Source organism: Phacochoerus africanus, chromosome 1, assembly GCF_016906955.1.
Source record: "Phacochoerus africanus isolate WHEZ1 chromosome 1, ROS_Pafr_v1, whole genome shotgun sequence".
In the NCBI taxonomy this organism is placed as follows: domain Eukaryota; kingdom Metazoa; phylum Chordata; class Mammalia; order Artiodactyla; family Suidae; genus Phacochoerus; species Phacochoerus africanus.
In genome coordinates this window covers 152,614,378-152,633,436 of record NC_062544.1, presented here as the reverse complement: position 1 = coordinate 152,633,436, position 19,059 = coordinate 152,614,378, and the positions used below count along the sequence as shown (strand labels likewise).

The 19,059-nt window shown below is 43.1% G+C and overlaps 1 protein-coding gene across 2 annotated transcripts in view; it reads left to right on the top strand.

The window, feature by feature from the left end:
* KBTBD12 (kelch repeat and BTB domain containing 12) overlaps window positions 1-19,059 on the top strand; it is a 72,685-nt gene that overhangs the window by 37,045 nt on the left and 16,581 nt on the right. For both annotated transcript variants that reach the window (XM_047782473.1, XM_047782481.1), the window contains one exon: window positions 12,413-12,610. In XM_047782473.1, coding sequence (XP_047638429.1) covers window positions 12,413-12,610 — 198 coding nt within the window. The remainder of the gene's footprint in view (window positions 1-12,412; window positions 12,611-19,059) is intronic.

Here is a 19,059-nt window from a genome sequence, read left to right as displayed (position 1 = left end):
TGATCTATCCCGTGTCTTCGCTCTGAGGCACCCTTCCTAAGCTCCGGCACGACAAAGAAGGCACTGTGGGTTTTCAATAGCCGGAGAAGTCAGATGGGGTCTCCTGAGCCTCCTTTATCCCGAGAAGACGTGGCGTTAGAGAAACAACAGCCGATGTGGCTCTGAGCCAGAGTGAATGGCTCAATGGGTTTCTGCTGTCACTGTCCATGAAATGTTTTTCCAGTTAATCATATGAAGGGTGTTCACTTTGGTTATCTGGCACCCTTGATGGGGAGCCCAAAAATAACTACTGTAAGAGGCCAAAGTTTACTTATGGCTCCGGAATTACAACATGGCTTCAATAATGTTTTGTTTGTTGTTTTGTTTTGCTTTTTAGGGCTGCACCTGCAGCTTATGGAAGTTCCCAGGCTAGGGGCCAACTCCACAGCCACAGCAACATAGGATCTGAGTATTGTCTGTGGCCTACACCACAGCTCATGGCAACGCCGGATCTTAACCCCCTGAGTGAGGCCAGGGATTGAACCCATATCCTCGTAAATACTAGTCGGGTTCATAACCCACTGAGCCACAGCAGGAACTCCCTTGGCTTCAGTATTTTTATCATTGACATCCTGCCAATTCTCTGAATTGGCCATTCCACATGTAATTGTGACAACTAGTAAGAAATTGCACTTTATTTGATCAATATACAATTATAATGCTTTTATTTTTGCCTTTCATTTCCCAGTAGACTGTGTCTCAGGGACCAAACACCCCTCAAACTTGTTTTTTTTGTTTTTTGTTTTTTTTGGTCTCTTTGCCTTTTCTAGAGCTGCTCCCGTGGCATATGGAGGTTCCCAGGCTAGGGGTCTAATCGGAGCTATAACTGCCAGCCTACACCATAGCCACAGCAATGTGGGATTTGAGCCATGTCTGCGACCTACACCACAGCTCACGGCAATGCCGGATCCTTAACCCACTGAGCAAGGCCAGAGATCGAACCCGCAACCTCTTGGTTCCTAGTTGGATTCGTTAACCACTGAGCCACAATGGGAACTCCAGACTTTTTATTCTCTAACACCTATATTTATGAATATACAGACATAAAGGTGATATTCAAATAATAATTATAGATTGCTTAAATTAACTAGATATTTAAGGTATTTTTGATGCTGAACTCAGAGCATGTTCAGAAGCTCCTACAATGTGAAAGCCCCTGGTGGATGAGATGGTGATGTCATCCAGAGCAGGTGAGAAATGTCTTAGGAGGATGTCATCTGGGTCTCTGACTCATTGTTTATGTTTTCAGGAAAGCATAAGTTTACATAGCCAAATTATTGTGCAACTACACATTCTGTGTCTGAAGACACCGCTTTTTTGAAAAGAGGTAAATTGCTAAACCCACACCAGTAACAAGAATGTGTTTAACAAAGCAAATCTTAGGTACATCTTCATGTACCTAGTATATAGGACCAGCTATGTCGTTAGCATATGGAGAAAACAGATCAAGAAGACTGTGAAGTGACAAGAAGCTTGGTTCATGTCTTCTAGGCTTTTAGGCTCTAACCCTGGAACTCTGCAGAAAGTGCAGAAGAAAACCAGAGAACAGACAGCCTGGGTGAGAATGAAACTGTCACAAGCCCTACATTAGCGTGGGAAGACAGTAATTAACATGTGAGTCAGAGGGCGGACTGTCCACCCAGATACCTGGGCAGCTTTACTCCTAGACACCTTTGGACTGCAAAATCCCCATCTATCTCTCATGCTGCCACCTGCCACTCCTACCCCTCCCAGAGGTTTGTGACCCAATGCCTTATTCTGCTCTGCCATGTTGGGGAGTCTTTCATTCATTTGAAAGCTGGGAGGAAGGCTCAGCTTAACTTCTCAGCCCTCTGGCCTCTGATGTTCTCTATCCAGCCTCAGAGGAAACACTCAAGAGATGTGACCCTTAGCCAGCAAGCCATCAATCAGACTTAGCAAATAATTGAGAGTAAGCAAGCCTAAGATTTCAGCAGTTTTAGAGACGCTGGTTTACTTATGCAATGTCCTGGAACAGGGAGGAGGAAGAATGAAGATCACCCAGGACCTGCTGCATGCTAGCTACTCATTTACACAGTGCGTGTGGGAGGAAATAAATGGAAATTCCCATCATTGTGCTTGGGAATAGGTTACAAGGAATGTCTGCTCCTCCTTACCCTTCTCTTCCTTTACACAGTTACCTAACAAGTTAGTTGATCTTTGCAACAATTTATGAAATTGGGAATTTTTTTTCTTTTTCTTCTTTATGGCCACACCTGCGGCATATGGAAGTTCCCAGGCCAGGGGTCAAATTGGAGCTGCTGCCGGCCTGTGCCACAGCCACAGCAATGCCAGATTTGAACTGCGTCTGCAACCTATACCGCAGCTCACAGCAACGCTGGATCCTTAACTCACTGAGTGAGACCAGGGATCGAACCTGCATCCTCATTGATACTAGTTGTGTCTGTAACCCACTGAGCCACAACAGGAACTCCTGAAATTGAAATTATTATCCAAAACTTACAGGTGAAAAAATTGAGACTTAGAGACATTACATTGACAAAGTTGTCCAGCTAATAAGCTTGCATACAGGCATGTGAACCAAAAGCCCACCTGCTTTTTCCATGGCCCATGGGAGTCAGCAACAGTGAATATATTTACTAAGGCTTGTTGAGCAATGCAGGCAACTTTGGGAGCTTGTCACAGTTGCCCAGAATGGCCTTCCTCTTGTGGGTCCGGGCCAGAAGGAACAGAAAAGGCTGCCACCTAGAGGCAGCCTGCAGGCAGAAGGACATCAGAAGCCAGCCCCACTGCATTCAAGGTCCTGTGGATAGCAAGTCGTCAGAGGGTGTCAGAGAAGGACCACACCCCCCTCAGCTACACCCCTACCAGGCTTCCCATGGGGAGATGCTGCCGCCGACACCCCGAAGAAAGGAAAGACTGTGACCACCAAGACAAGAGAATGGGCCTTCATCTGGGTGGAAATAAAGGAGGCAAGAGGGGCGTCCTCTCCTATAATTGCCCCCAACCCCCACCAAAAACCCAAGGTCTCTGTTTTCACTGATGTCCATCAAGGTATGACCTAAAAAGATACTTTCTCTATTCGCCTGTTTTTATTTTATTTTATTTTATTTTTTTTAATTTTTTTATTTTCCCACTGTACAGCAAGGGGGTCAGGTTATCCTTACATGTATACATTACAATTGTATTTTTTCCCCCACCCTTTGTTCTGTTGCAACATGAGTATCTAGACAAAGTTCTCAATGCTATTCAGCAGGATCTCCTTGTAAATCTATTCTAAGTTGTGTCTGATAAGCCCAAGCTCCCGATCCCTCCCACTCCCTCCCCCTCCCATCAGGCAGCCACAAGTCTCTTCTCCAAGTCCATGATTTTCTTTTCTGAGGAGATGTTCATTTGTGCTGGATATTAGATTCCAGTTATAAGTGATATCATATGGCATTTGTCTTTGTCTTTCTGGCTCATTTCACTCAGTATGAGATTCTCTAGTTCCATCCATGTTGCTGCAAATGGCATTATGTCATTCTTTTTTATGACTGAGTAGTATTCCATTGTGTATACATACCACATCTTCCGATTCCAATCATCTGTCGATGGACATTTGGGTTGTTTCCATGTCCTGGCTATTGTGAATAGTGCTGCAATGAACATGCGGGTGCACGTGTCTCTTTTAAGTAGAGTTTTGTCAGGATAGATGCCCAAGAGTGGGATTGTGGGGTCATATGGAAGTTCTATGTATAGATTTCTAAGGTATCTCCAAACTGTTCTCCATAGTGGCTGTCCCAGTTTACATTCCCACCAACAGTGCAGGAGGGTTCCCTTTTCTCCACAGCCCCTCCAGCACTTGTTATTTGTGGATTTATTAATGATGGCCATTCTGACTGGTGTGAGGTGATATCTCATGGTAGTTTTGACTTGCATTTCTCTTATAATCAGCGATGTTGAGCATTTTTTCATGTGTTTGTTGGCCATCTGTATATCTTCTTTGGAGAACAGTCTATTCAGGTCTTTTGCCCATTTTTCCATTGATTGATTGGCTTTTTTGCTGTTGGATTGTATAAGTTGCTTATATATTCTAGAGATTAAGCTCTTGTCGGTTGCATCATTTGAAACTGTTTTCTCCCATTCTGAAAGTTGTCTTTTTGTTTTCTTTTGGGTTTCCTTTGCTGTGCAAAAGCTTTTCAGTTTGATGAGGTCCCATGGGTTTATTTTTGCTCTAATTTCTATTGCTTTGGGAGACTGACCTGAGAAAATATTCATGATGTTGATGTCAGAGAGTGTTTTGCCTATGTTCTCTTCTAGGAGTTTGATGGTGTCCTGTCGTATATTTAAGTCTTTCAGCCATTTGGAGTTTATTTTTGTGCATGGTGTGAGGGTGTGTTCTAATTTCATTGCTTCGCATGCAGCTGTCCAGGTTTCCCAGCAATGCTTGCTGAATAGACTTTCTTGTTCCCATTTTATGTTCTTGCCTCCCTTGTCAAAGATTAATTGACCATAGGTGTCAGGGTTTATTTCCGATTCTCTATTCTGTTCCATTGGTCTGTCTGTCTGTTTTGATACCAGTACCACACTGTTTTGATGACTGTGGCTTTGTAGTATTTCTTGAAGTCTGGGAGAGTTATGCCTCCTGCTTGGTTTTTGTTTCTCAGGATTGCTTTGGCGATTCTGGGTCTTTTGTGGTTCCATATAAATTTTTGGATTGTTTGTTCTCATTCTGTGAAAAATGTCATGGGTAATTTGATAGGGATTGCATTGAATCTGTAGATTGCTTTGGGTAGCATGGCCATTTTTACAATATTGATTTTTCCAATCCATGAACATGGAATATCTTTCCATTTCTTTACATCTTCTTTGATTTCTTTGATTCAAGTTTTATAGTTCTCGGCATATAGGTCCTTTACCTCCTTGGTCAGGTGTATTCCGAGGTATTTGATTTTGTGAGGTGCAGTTTTAAAAGGTATTATATTTTTGTATTCCTTTTCTAATATTTCATTGCTGGTATACAGAAATGCAACTGACTTCTGAATGTTAATCTTACATCCTGCTACTTTGCTGAATTTATGAATCAGTTCAAGGAGTTTTGGGGTTGAGTCCTTAGGGTTTTCTATGTATAGTATCATGTCGTCTGCATACAGTGACAGTTTTATCTCTCCTCTTCCTATATGGATGCCTTTTCTTTCTTTTGTTTGTCTAATTGCTGTGGCTAGGACTTCCAAAACTATGTTGAAGAGCAGTGGTGAGAGTGGGCATCCCTGTCTTGTTCCAGATTTGAGTGAGAAGGCTTTCAGTTTTTCCCCATTGAGGATTATATTTGCTGTGGGTTTCTCATAAATGGCTTTGATTATATTCAGGAATGTTCCCTCTGTACCCAGTTTGGCGAGGGTCTTGATCATGAATGGATGTTGGACTTTGTCAAATGCTTTTTCTGCATCTATTGAAATGATCATATGGTTTTTGACTTTTCTTTTGTTAATGTGGTGTATGATGCTGATTGATTTGCGTATGTTGAACCATCCTTGTGAACCTGGGATGAACCCAACCTGGTCATGGTGTATAATTTTTTTGGTATGTTGTTGGATTCGGTTGGCTAAGATTTTGTTGAGAATTTTTGCATCTATATTCATCAATGATATTGGGCGATAGTTTTCTTTTTTGGTGGTATCTCTGTCTGGTTTTGGAATGAGGGTGATGGTGGCATCATAGAATGTCTTTGGGAGTATTCCTTCTTCTTCAACCTTTTGAAAGAGTTTAAGGAGGATGGGCACCAATTCCTCTTTATATGTTTGATAAAATTCACCTGTGAAGCCATCTGGTCCTGGACTTTTATTTGTAGGGAGTAATTTTTATGACCTCTTCAATTTCATTTCTAGTGATCGGTCTGTTCAGTTGGTCTGTTTCTACCTGATTCAGTTTTGGCAGGCTGTAAGATTCTAGAAAATTGTCCATTTCTTCCAGATTGTCAAACTTGTTGCCGTATAGTTGTTCATAGTATTCTCTTATGGTTTTTTGTATTTCTGCTGTATCCTCTGTGATTTCTCCTTTTTCATTTCTAATTTTGGTTATTTGGGTTCTTTCTCTCCTCTTTTTAGTGAGTCTGGCCAGGGGTTTGTCAATTTTGTTCACCTTTTCAAAGAACCAGCTCTTGGTTTTATTAATTTTCTCCATTGTTTTTTGAGTCTCTATTTTATTGATTTCTTCTTTGATCTTTATAATTTCCTTCCTTCTGCTGACTTTAGGACTTTTTTGTTCTTCTGTTTCTAATTCATTTAGGTGGAGGGTTAAGTTGTCAATTTGGGATCTTTCTTCTTTTTTGAAAAAGGCCTGTATTGCTATAAATTTCCCTCTGAGCACTGCTTTCGCAGCATCCCATAGATTTTGAGAGGTTGTGTCTTCATTATCATTTGTTTCAAGGTAGTTTTTAATTTCCTTCTTGATTTCCTCATTGACCCATTGGTTTTTTAGTCGCATGTTGTTTAGTCTCCATGCAGTAGGTTTTTTCTCTTTCCTTTTCCCATGGTTGGTTTCTAATTTCATGGCATTGTGGTCAGAGAAGATACTTGAGATAATTTCTATGCTCCTAAATTTATTGAGATTAGCTTTGTGTCCCAATATGTGGTCGATTCTTGAGAATGTTCCATGAGCATTTGAGAAGAATGTGTATTCTGCTTTTTTTGGATGTAATGTCCTGAAGATATCAATTAAGTCTAACTTTTCTATTGTTTCCTTTAGGATCTCTGTTGCTTTATTGGTTTTCTGTCTAGAGGATCTGTCCATTGATGTGAGGGGGTATTAAGGTCTCCTACTATGATTGTATTCTCATCAATATCTCCCTTTATGTCTGTTAATATTTGTTGTATGTATCTGGGTGCTCCTGTATTTGGGGCATATATGTTGATGATAGTAACATCCTCTCCTTGGATGGATCCCTTAATCATTAAGTAGTGTCCTTCTTTGTCTTTCTTTTATGTCTTTTGTTTTAAAGTCTATTTTGTCTGATATGAGCATTGCGACTCCTGCTTTTCTATCATGTCTATTGGCATGAAATATTTTTCCCCACCCTTTCACTTTCAATCTATATGTATCTTTTGTCCTAAGGTGAGTTTCTTGTAGGCAGCATATTGAAGGTTTTTGCCTTTTTATCCACTCAGCCACTCTGTGTCTTTTGATTGGGGCATTGAGTCCATTGACATTTAAGGTGATAATTGATAGATGATTATTTATTGCCATTTGAACCTCGTGTTCCAGTTGATTCTATGGTTCTCCATTCTTCCTTTCTTTTTTTTTTTTTTTTTTTTGGTTGGATGGTCTCCTGTTATTATCTGCTTGAGTGTATTTTTTTTCATTTTTTGCAAATGCAATATTTGGTTTTGGCTTGTGGTTGCCCTGTTTTTTAAGTATGCTAACCACTTCCCATAATTGTGTGTTTTAGCCTGATGGTCCTGTAAGTTCAAACACTTCATTACTATATTAAAATTAAGAAGAGAAACATACAAACAAACAAACAAAAAGAGTTATTTACTTCCTAACATCTCTTGCCCACATTTTATGGTTTTGATGACTCTTTTTTATTTTTTTCTTTTTAATTTTATTTTGTTTGAAGCATGTTCATGATTAAATCTGTATGCTGGCTTATTTGAGTGACTGCTCTCTGATTGTGGTTTCCTCAGTCCTAGTTCTTCCTCTTCTTTTTTTTTTCTTTCTTCTCTTTTTTCTTCCCTTTCCTTCCTTTCTTTTTGGTTTAGAGAAGCCCTTTCAATATTTCCTTTAACCTGGGTTTTGTGTTGCTGTATTCTTTAAGTTTTTGTTTGTTGGAAAAATTTTTATTTCCCCTTCTATTTTAAATGATATTCTTGCTGGATAGAGTATTCTAGGTTGCATATTTTTTCCTTTTAGCACATTAAATATCTCTTGCCATTCCCTCCTGGCCTGTAGTGTTTCTGTAGAGAAATCAGCTGATAATCTTATGGGGGTTCCCTTGTAGGTAACATTCTGTTTTTCTCTTGCTACCTTTAGGATCCTCTCTTTATCACTAACTTTTGCCATTTTTATTATGATGTGTCTTGGTGTGGGTTTATTTGGGTTCAGTTTGTTTGGGGCCCTCTGTGCTTCTTGTATCTTGAACCCAGTATCCTTTAGATTTGGGAAGTTTCCAGTGATAATTTCTTCAGATATATTTTCCATCCCCTTATCTTTTTCTACTCCTTCTGGAATTCCTATTATGCGTAGATTGGCCCGCTTTATATTATCCCATAGGTCTCTTATATTGCTTTCACGTTTTTTGATTCGGTTTTCTGTCTGTTGACCGGATTGAGTGATTTCCATTATTCTATCTTCCATATCACTGATTCATTCTTCTGCATTATTCATTCTGGTTTTTACTGCCCTTAGTTCAGTTTGCATCTCTGCAAATGAATGTTCTAGTTTTTCTTGGCTCCTCCTTATATTTTCTAGTTCCTTTCTGAGGGTATCTGCATTACTGTTCATATCTTCTCTTAATTCCTTCAGTATTTTCACTATTTCTCTTTTGAACTCCAGGTCTGTCAGACTGCAGAGATCTGTTTCATTGTTGACTGTTTTAGGTGAGTTCTCCTGTTGGTTTGACTGGGGGTGGTTTCTCAGCTTCTTCATCTTGCTTGTTGTTTTCTTTTTCCTGAGGGAGTTGTACTCTCCGTTATCGGGCAGTGTTTGCCTTGTCACTGCCGTGGAATATTTCCTGAGGGCTGGCGTTGTTGGTCGATCTTTTTTGAGGCAGTGTGGCTTTTATGGAGTGTTGATGGAGCTAACAGTGTTTCTTTGAAGCAAAGGAGGACTTCCTGATGGCAGACAGGACTGGGAGGTCCACACCACGATGGTAGCAGATTTCACTTGGTCATGTAGAGCTTGCTCTGGTGTTTTTAGGCTGTGGGGTTCTTGCAGGGGGTTGGTGGTGTTGGGCAGCTGTTCCTCAGGAGTGCAGCACCCCCTGGGGGCTGGAGAAGCTATCTGGGTCACTGAGAACCTAAGAGGCTCTTCCCTAGGGCAGCCCAACTCAGAAGGACGGCCTGCGAATGTAGGCGGATCTTTTCACAGTCTGGCCAAGCTTGTTGCAGCTTTTCTGGGCTGTAGGGGGTCCTCCAGGGGGCTGGTGGTGCTGAGCAGCTATTCCGAGGGAGTGGGGCACCCCCTGGGAGCTTGGGCGGTTAGCAGGGCCGTTGAAAACCCAAGAGGCTCCTCCCCGGGGCAGCCTGACTCAGAAAAACCGTCCGAGAATTAGGCAGATCTATTCACGGCCTGGCTAGGCTTGTTCTAGCTTTTCTGGGCTGCAGGCCTTTTCTTGGGGGCTGGTGGTGTTTGGTGCTGCTCTGCGGAAGTGTAGCCCCTCCAAAGGGCAAGCAGGCCTGTGCAGGGACAGCCCCTGCGGTGGTAGGCTTCAGGCAATTGTTGAGGCCAGCCCTCCTGGATGGCAGGCAGCCCCAGGTTCGGCGAGAGCGTAGTGGGTGGTGGGGGTGGGAGTCGGGGGAGGGGATGCACTGGGAAGCACAGCTTTCAGCTAGCTAGCGGGCCTGTAAGCTTGCTGTGGCGTGGGGGGTATTCTATGGGGACCCACCCTTCTTCTCTCCCCTCCCCAGCACGGGCACAAACCAGGCTCTTCTCCCAGGTTCCCTCTGATTGTTCGCCTGTTTTTAAATAAAGGAAAGTCAGGCTCAGAGGTTCTGATAGCACATAAATTAAAGATATGAAGTATCGCATTGAAATTCTAAAGAAGTGCTGATCCAGCCCCAGGATTTCTCTCATCAAAAGAGTTCTCTTGTCGTGCTGGTGCTGACTTATTAATAAAGATCGTGCTTTTATTTGATTATTTATCTAATCAACATTCACCTCCAGTGTAAGCTCATTAAGTCACTGGGGCTGAGAGTGTATTTGATGGTGGAATTACATCCAAGTGAGATGGAGAACGTGTTCAGGCCTTTGTGGTCAGAAACAAGGCAGAGCCCACAAGCCATGTCCCCCTCTAGTGGAGTGTGTGAACCCCTGCCAACCAAACAGGAAGGTTAGTTCCAGGAGTTCCCGTTGTGGCTCAGCAGTAATGACCCTGACTGGTATCCGTGGCACAGGTTTAATCCCTGGCCCTGCCCAGTGGGTTGGGGATCCAGCGTTGCTGTGAGCTGTGGTATAGGTCACAGACACGGCTAAGATCTGATGTTGCTGTGGCTGTGGTGTAGGCCAGCAGCAGCAACAGCTCCGATTAGATCCCTAGCCTGGGAACTTCCAAATGTTGCAGGTTCGGCCCTAAAAAGCCAAAAAAAAAGTGAGTTTTGTAGCATAAAGGCTGAACACTATAATTAAATATACTTAATAATGAGGAAACAAAAATGACAAGCAGCCCAATTATTCCAAAAACCAAGAGAATAATATCCAAAAACCAAATAATAATGTTCTTTATCTGCACTGTGCTGGGGAGGCTTCTCTAATGGGCTTTCCTGTGAGCTTTGGAGTTATAGTCAGGATGTTGGCTGCTCCGTTGACTCCCAGTGACTTGCTTTTCATCCGTGTGCCTCCACTGACTGGCCCCCTAAAGTGGGTGTATATAAACCATCCTAATAATTTCTCTCCCGGGGCCAGCAGAGCAGGTAACTAAAATCATCTTGTGCTTAACTGATGGGTGGTTGCCAGGCTAAACTGCTATGGATTAACCCTCTTCTTTAAGGCCATCCTGCCCCACAAATAGGAAATGCCACCTTTTGTTGGACCCCAGTGCCATGTTGGAAGAGGGCCCACGGACAGAAGAGTGTGCATTTAACTGAGGCCAGCATGTCCTCCTCAGAAATGCAGCGGCTCAGAGTTGGTGCAGTAATGGGCTAAATAATTTATCCAGTCAGATAAGAGAGAAAGCAGCTAAGAGCTTCCTGAGTTTATAGCCTCAGTCCCTGGATTCATACTGACATAAGAAGCAGGCCAGACTCCACCACCAAAGAGAAAAAAGTCTTCCTCCAAAGTTGCCTTCCATCACCTCTTCCATCTGGAGTGAGTCCCAGCCACAGTGAGGATGAGCTATGCCAGGCCCTGGGATACAGCTCTGGAGGAAGACTGAATGCCATGTGATGGGGGAAATACCATCCGATAATGCAAAAATGGGAAAGAAGAAATGCCATCAGGCCTGTATGGTTAAACACTCGGTGACACATTGGGTCAAGGCCAAAGGAACAGGGTAGTCTCAGTTCTGGTTTCGATATTGCTGTAAACAGTTGTGCCCAGCCCCCATCCCGCCCCAGTGCAGTGACTCCCCAGGACCCTCCACAGGCAACCTGAGGTCAGCTCTCTCCCATCTCTGATGGGTTGTGCACACCAGGTTACCAGACTGGGTCTATATGGAGTGACACCACTGATGGAAGGGCTGTCTCTCCTCCAGGGAAGTCATCTCTGTACCAGGAAATATAGTCCTGATATTTAAGACCTTTCATTGTGGACCAGAAAGGTCGCCTACAAATTTGAGTTTCTTATTACAGTGGATTAGAAATTCTTAGGCAATTACTTTCCCCATGGAGGGTTTATTTAAGTTATAATTACGTAAATCGTATTTCTGTTACTTGTTTCAGTTGCTGGACTTCTGAGTGTGACTTCCCTGTCCTCTAGCTGTTTATTTGCATACCTGGCCCCTTCCACCCCAATGATTTCTTTTCTTTTCTTTTTTTTCTTTTTAGGGCCACACCTGTGGCATATGGAAGTTCCCAGGCTAGGGGTCGAATCGAAGCTGCAGCTGCCGGCCTGTGCTACAGCCACAGTGACATGGGATCTGAGCTGTGTCTGTGACCTACACCATAGCTCAAGCAACGCCAGATCCTTGACCCACTGAGCGAAGCCAGGGATCGAACCCGAGTCATGAATGTGGGTGTTGGGCCCCTCCCTTTGACCCCTGAACTTGAAATTTACCAAAGAATTGACCTTCCCTAACAGGAAAAAAATCCTGCAACTTATGTAAAGGGGAGAGACAGGCTTGCAATGATGGGGAATGGAAAGGACGTTTGCCCAGTTAGCCAGGTCAGTGGAATCATAACAGCCAACAGGAAGGCAGATGTTAAAACCGAGTCACCCTCACATTCAATCCAGAAATTCCTCCTCTAAAAGGAGGGTCATCGTGTGAACCAGTGTCACATGTTGGGGATTATAAAGCTTGCGGTGGAATCAGCCTCATGTGTGAGTGTAAATGGGTAGAACACTCTGAATGAAAATGAGATGAGACTTGGCTGTGGAGTCTGCAGTCAACACCACCCCTGCTTAGAAATTATCTCAGAGGAAGCACCAGACAAGAAGAGAATGAGGCCCAGGCCCACGAGCCTGAGATGAGACATAGCAGGAAGGGGCTCCACCCACAATGACGCTTCCGTTCTGCTCACCTCCTTTCTGTCATTCTCTGCAGGTGGAATTGGCTGTATAGGACGGGACAAGGGCCAGGTCCGGAAATGTCTAGACGTGGTGGAGATCTACAATCCGGATGGGGACTTCTGGAGAGAGGGCCCCCCCATGCCAAGTCCCCTGCTGTCACTTCGCACCAACTCCACCAGCGCAGGAGCCGTGGACGGGAAATTGTATGTCTGCGGGGGATTCCATGGAGCAGGTACTGGTTGAGTTGTGCATGTTTGGTAACTTTCTTTGGTGCTCATTTTGACCTCCCTTAACTTACCCACCACCAACCAATAATCCTGAGAACAGGGCGAGCATCGGCAGAGACAGGGCTTTCAGAGGCCAGGGACCTTGAGCAACTGCCCAAGCTCTGAACTTGGGTTTGACATCACAAAGTGGAGCTGCTGTCTCCACAGCCAGTTGTAAGCATCCAGTGAGATCTGACCTATAATGTGTCTGGCATATAGCAGACACTTATTAAATATTAGTTGAACATGACAAGAGGAGAAATGGGGAAAGGAAGGGCAATGCCAGGTAGGACTAAAGGAGAGATTTAAAACGTGAAGGGCATGTGCAAAGAGAGGAATGGCCAGAAGTGCTGGGTATTGTCTCTGCCGTTATTGATCTTTATTGAAATCCTAGCCTTGGAGTTCTCGTCATGGTGCAGCAGAAATGAATCTGACTAGGAACCATGAGGTTGCAGGTTCAATCCCTGGCCTTGCTCAGTCGGTTAAGGATCTGGCATTGCTGTGGTATAGGTCACAGATGCTGCTTGGATCCCACGTTGCTGCGGCTGTGGTGTAGGCCAGCAGCTATAGCTCCGATTTGACCCCTAGCCTGGGAACCTCCATATGCTGCAGGTGCAGCCCTACCCTCAGAAAACTCTCTTACTCCTCCACAGCTGCCACCTGAAATAAACTGCTTGAAAGCATTAAAATTACACCTAATCCAAATATTTATTACCAAACTACTTAGTTTCCATGTATCTAATTTTTACCATCATGGCGTTCTATAGTATAGATTTATCACTTTTTTGTGTGTGTGACTTTTCTAGGGCTGCACCCATGACATATGGAGGTTCCCAGGCTAGGGGTCTAATTGGAGCAACAGCTGCCAGCCTACACCACAGCCACAGCACCAAGAGATCCGAGCCACATCTGCGACCTACACCACAGCTCATGGCAACACCGGATCTTTAACCCACTGAGTGAGGCCAGGGATCGAACCCGCAACCTCATGGTTCCTACTCGGATTCGTTAACCACTGAGCCATGACGGGAACTCCTATCACTTTTTTTAATGTAACAGGGAGATTTTAAAATATGGAAAAATCTCGAAGTTCCCATTGTAGTTCGGAGGGTTAAGAACCCAACTGGTATTCATGAGGATGCTGGTTTTATCCCTGGCCTCACTCAGTGGGTTAAAGATCCAGCGTTGCTGTGAGCTCTGGTGTAGGTTGCAGACATGGCTCAGAGCCCATATTGCTGTGTCTGTGGCATAGGCTGGCAGCTGCAGTTCCAATTTGACCCCTAGCCTGGGAACTTCTGTATGCCACAGGTGTGGCTGTAAAAAGAAAAAAAAAATCATGAATAAATCTAACAAGCAATGGTCTCCAAAGTTTGATTATTTGCAACAGTAAATAAGACAGAATGCAGTTGAAGAGACTAAATGTTTAATTCTAACCTCACCTATAGAAGCACTAGGGAAAATAAGGGGGGGGGGAGTTCCCTCATGGTTCAGCATAAACAAATCTGACTAGCATCCATGAGGATGCAGGTTCAATCCCTGTCCTCGCTCAGTGGGTTAAGGATCCATTGTGGCTGTGAGCTGTGGTGTAGGCCAGCAGCTGCAGCTGAGCCAAGCCTGCTATAAGTCTGCCTTCATTTTTCTTTTTTTTTTTCTTTTTCTTTTATTTTCTGCCTTCATTTTTAAAGCACATAATTATATGTAAATTAAAGAATATAGATGCAAACTATTGCCTTTGGAATGGATAAGCAATGAGATCCTGCTGTACAGCACTGGGAACTATATCTAGTTACTTATGATGGAGCATGATAATGTGAGAAAAAGAATGTATATGTATGTGTGACTGGGTCACCCTGCCGTACAATAGAAAATTGAGAGAACACTGTAAGCCAGCTATAATGGAAAAAAATAAAAATCTTTTAAAATAAAAAAGAATAAAGTTTTCATTATGAATTAAAACGGACCGAGGAGATAGATGAACTAGATGCAATGAGTAGGCCTGATTTATCTCGATTCAAACAAATCCTCTATAGAAAAACATTTTTCAGATAATGTAGGAAATTTGAAGTAAACTGGGGTATTAGATGATGTTAAGGAACCGTTAACTTTTTAGGTCATAATAATAATGGCATTGTAATTTATATAAAAGAGAAAGAAAAAACATATTAACAATTAGAGATTATGCAGAAGCTTTTTTAATAATTGATTTTAATTTCTTCCATTGGAGTTGGTTTACAGTGTTCTGTCAGTTTTCTACTGTACACCCAAATGACCCAGTCACACATACATATATACATTCTTTTTCTCATATTGTCCTCCATCATGCTCCATCACAAGTGACTAGATATAGTTCCCTGTGCTATACAGCAGGATCTCATTGCTTATCCATTCCAAAGGCAAGAGTTTGCATCTATAACCCCAGATTCCTAGTCCATCCTACTCTTCCCCCTTGGCAATCACAAGTCTGTTCTCCAAGTCCATACATTTCTTTTCTGTAGAAAGGTTTATTTGTGTCATATATTAGATTCCAGATATACGTGATATCATATGGTATTTGTCTTTCTCTTTCTGACTTCAGTTAGTATGAGGGTCTCTAGTTCCATCCATGTTGCTGCAAATGGCATTATTTTGTTCTTTTTTATAGCTGAGTAATATTCCGTTGTGTATATGTACCACATCTTCTGAATCCATTTATCTGTCAATGGACATTTAGGTTGTTTCCATGTCTTGGCTATTGTGAATAGTGCTGCAATGAACACGTGGGTGCACGTTTCTTTTTCAAGGAAAGTTTTTTCCGGATATATGCCCCAAAGTGGGATTGCTGGGTCATATGGTAGTTCTGTGTGTTTTCTAAGGTACCTCCATACTGTTTTCCATAGTGGTTGTACCAATTTACATTCCCACCAACAGTGCAGGAGGGTTCCCTTTTCTCCACACCCCCTCTAGCATTTGTTATTTGTGGACTTATTAATGATGGCCATTCTGACTGGTGTGAGGTGGGTACCTCATAGTAGTTTTGATTGGCATTTCTCTAATAATTAGTGATGTTGAGCATTTTTGCATGTGCTTGTTGGCCATCTGTATATCTTCTTTGGAGAAATGTCTATTTAGGTCTTTTGCCCATTTTTCAATTGGGTCATTGGCTTTTTGCTATTGAGTTGTATAAGTTGTTTGTATGTTTTAGAGATTAAGCCCTTCTTAGTTGCATAATTTGAAACTATTTTCTCCCATTCTGTAGGCTGTCCTTTTTTTTTTTTTTTATGGTTTCCTTTGCTGTGCAAAACCTTGTCAGTTTGGTTAGGTCCCATTGGTTTATTTTTGCTTTTATTTCTGTTGCCTTGGGAGACTGACCTGAGAAAACATTTGTAAGGTTGGTGTCAGAGAATGTTTTGCCTATGTTCTCTTCTAGGAGTTTAATGGTGTCTTGTCTTAACGTTTAAGTCTATAAGCCATTTTGAGTTTATTTTTGTGCGTGGTGTGAGGGTGTGTTCCAGTTTCATTAATTTACATGCAGCTGTCCAGTTTTCCCAGCACCACTTACTGAAAAGACTGTCTTTTTCCCATTTTATATTCTTGCCTCCTTTGTTGAAGATTAACTGAACATAGGTGTCTGGGCTTATTTCTGGGTTCTCTATCCTGTTCCATTGGTCTGTGTGTCTATTTTGGCACCAGTACCACACTGTCTTGTTTGCTGTGGCTTTGTAATAATGCCTGAGGTCTGAGAGAGTTATGCCTCCTGCTTGGTTTTTGTTCCTCAGGATTGCTTTAGCAATTCTGGGTCTTTTATGGTTCCATTGTGTAGAAGTTTTTATGGATGAAAATGATATGCTGTCTGAAATTTGCTTTCATCTACTCTAGCAATTTTTTTAAAGAAGTGAATAGGGATGGGGGTAACAATAGATTTTACAACACTGGTAAAATGTTGATCATTGTTAAAGCTGCATAATGGGTATGTGAGTCTTTATTTTACTCGTTTTTGTATGCTTGAAAGTCCCCATTATAAAAACCTTTCATTTTTCTTTCTCTATTTGTTCCTCAGAGAACTTTCCAAGACGGTTTTTTAAATGGTTTAATATCTTTTTTTTAATGACTGCACCCACAGCATATGGAAGTTTCCAGGCCAGGGATTGAATCTGAGCCACAGCTGTGACCTAAGCCAGGCTGGGGATTGAACCTGCATCTTAGCAGTGACCTGAGCCACTGCAGTCAGACTCTTAACCCATGGCTTTAGTATCTTTTATATTAGACGTCACATGCTGTGCACAGGTATCTTGCTACCTATCACAGTAGCAAGAAACCTGGCAGGACAGAGACCTTGTAAGGATGCTTGCTCGAGCTCTGTGTGGGAGGAAGACCAGGAGGAGAGAAGAGCCCAGGTGCTGGACCCATTTACTCCCAGGGCTTCTCCAGCTGCAGTCACGTGCCCTCCTTTCCATCTTCTGGCTGTGGGCTTTCTCTTGACCAGAAGAGAGGGCAAAGAATGCAAAGGTGGCCTGAGCACCTCCAGAGCAGTGGGTGATAATCCGTGTTTGAGGATCTCTTGTGGTTTTCTCACCTTGTCTTCCTGTGTTTAACTCTGAGTTAGAGAAGGGATAGCCTCTCTGAACTCCCACCTGAGCGAATCTCTTTTCTTGGTACTTAATGGACAGTTATGTTTCCAGCTGGAGGGAATGGGATTTACTCAGCAAACTCTCAAAGACCCTTTTAATTATTTGGTTCTGTTGGAGACACGGCTCGGATCATCAGTGTCGAAAAATGAGACACATGAACACGGGGAGATCTCGACAAGGCTCTTTACTTCTGCAGAAGGGCGCAGATACTCCAAAAAGCCCACGCACCCAACAAAGGACCCTCCCCTATTTATCCCTAATGCAGGTGATGTCCCTGTCCCCTTCCCATTGGTCAGGTCAGGGCGCACATTCTTCCCGGTTGGCTAATTTGAAACTAATTGTTACTGGGAGAAGAGGGAAAGAGGAGGGGGGATTGCAAGAAGGCATTTCAGCAAAATGGAGTAACCAAGATTTCCTTTAATAGAAAAGACATTATGTTACTTTCCACAGTTCTGAGATGGTAGATCTCCAGGATTAGCTGAATGAGATGTAACTGGGGTTTTAGGAAAAACACAACAATTGTATATGGGCATGCCCATCAGGAACAAGAAATCTCAATGTCAGACCTAAAAGCGGGCGCTGGATTTTCTCCCTTCGTGTGAAGTAAACCTACTTGTCGCATTTATTTACTCAGAAAACCAGTCAAGAAATTCATCTCTAAATCCATTATAATAAAAAAAATTGGGGGGAGTTCCCGTCGTGGCACAGCGGAAAGGAATCTGACTAGGAACCTTGAGGCTGTGGGTTCCATCCCAGGCCTCGCTTAGTGGGTTAAGGATCCAGTGTTGCTGTGAGCTGTGGTGCAGGTTGAAGATGTGGCTCGGATCCTGAATTACTGTGGCTGTGGTGTGGACCAGCAGCTGTAGCTCCAATTTGACCTGGGAGGTAGCCTGGGAACCTCCATATGCCATGGGTGCGGCCATAAAAGCCAAAAAAAAAAAATTACAGAAATTCATCTCTAGTTAATTCAATAAAAGTGTATTAAAGTGTACAGTTTACAGGCACTTGGGATAGACACCAGAGATGCTTAATACATGATGGGATGGGAAGATGTATACAAAAACATGTAATAAATATAGTAATTGGATTTGGGTTAACATAGTAGGTTGAATACCTCTGTTTTCTCCTACACCCCACTAAAATGATGGTATATGGAACAAACACAAGTAAAGAGAAGAGGAGAGAGAACAACAGCAATGAGATCCTGGAAGCAGGAAAACAGATTGATGGGTAACTGCCCAGACCTGAGACAGATGAACCCTAACCTGGCAACAGGAAGAGGAAACACACAGGAGTTCCTCTTGTGGCTCAGCAGAAACAAATCCAACTAGTCATCCATGAGGATTTGGGTTCGATCCCTGGCCTTCTTCAGTGGGTTGGGGATCCAGCGTTGCTATGAGCTGTGGCGTAGATCACAGAGGCAGCTTGGCTCTGACATTGCTGTGGCTGTGGTGCAGCTGGCAGCTGTAGCTCCAATTCGACCCCTAACCTGGGAACTTCCATATGCCCTGGTTCAGCCCTAAAAAGAAAAAAGAAAAAGAAAAACACACAATCACAGAACCACAGGGTTCTTGGGGGTAGGCAAGTGGCCCTGGAAGAGGGAAGGAAGGTGGTGCTGAAAGGTGGGAGGACCCCGGTTCTGCACCCACAGTGAGATAAAGCCCCCTGTTCCCCAACACAGACGGAAGCCGAGGCCAGGGGAGGTGAGACGTCCAGCACTAAAAGCAGGGAGCTCAAGAGCACAGCTGCACACTGACATTGAGATCAAGGTCTTCCTTTCCTGGCTCCCAGATGTGAGCTGCCATACC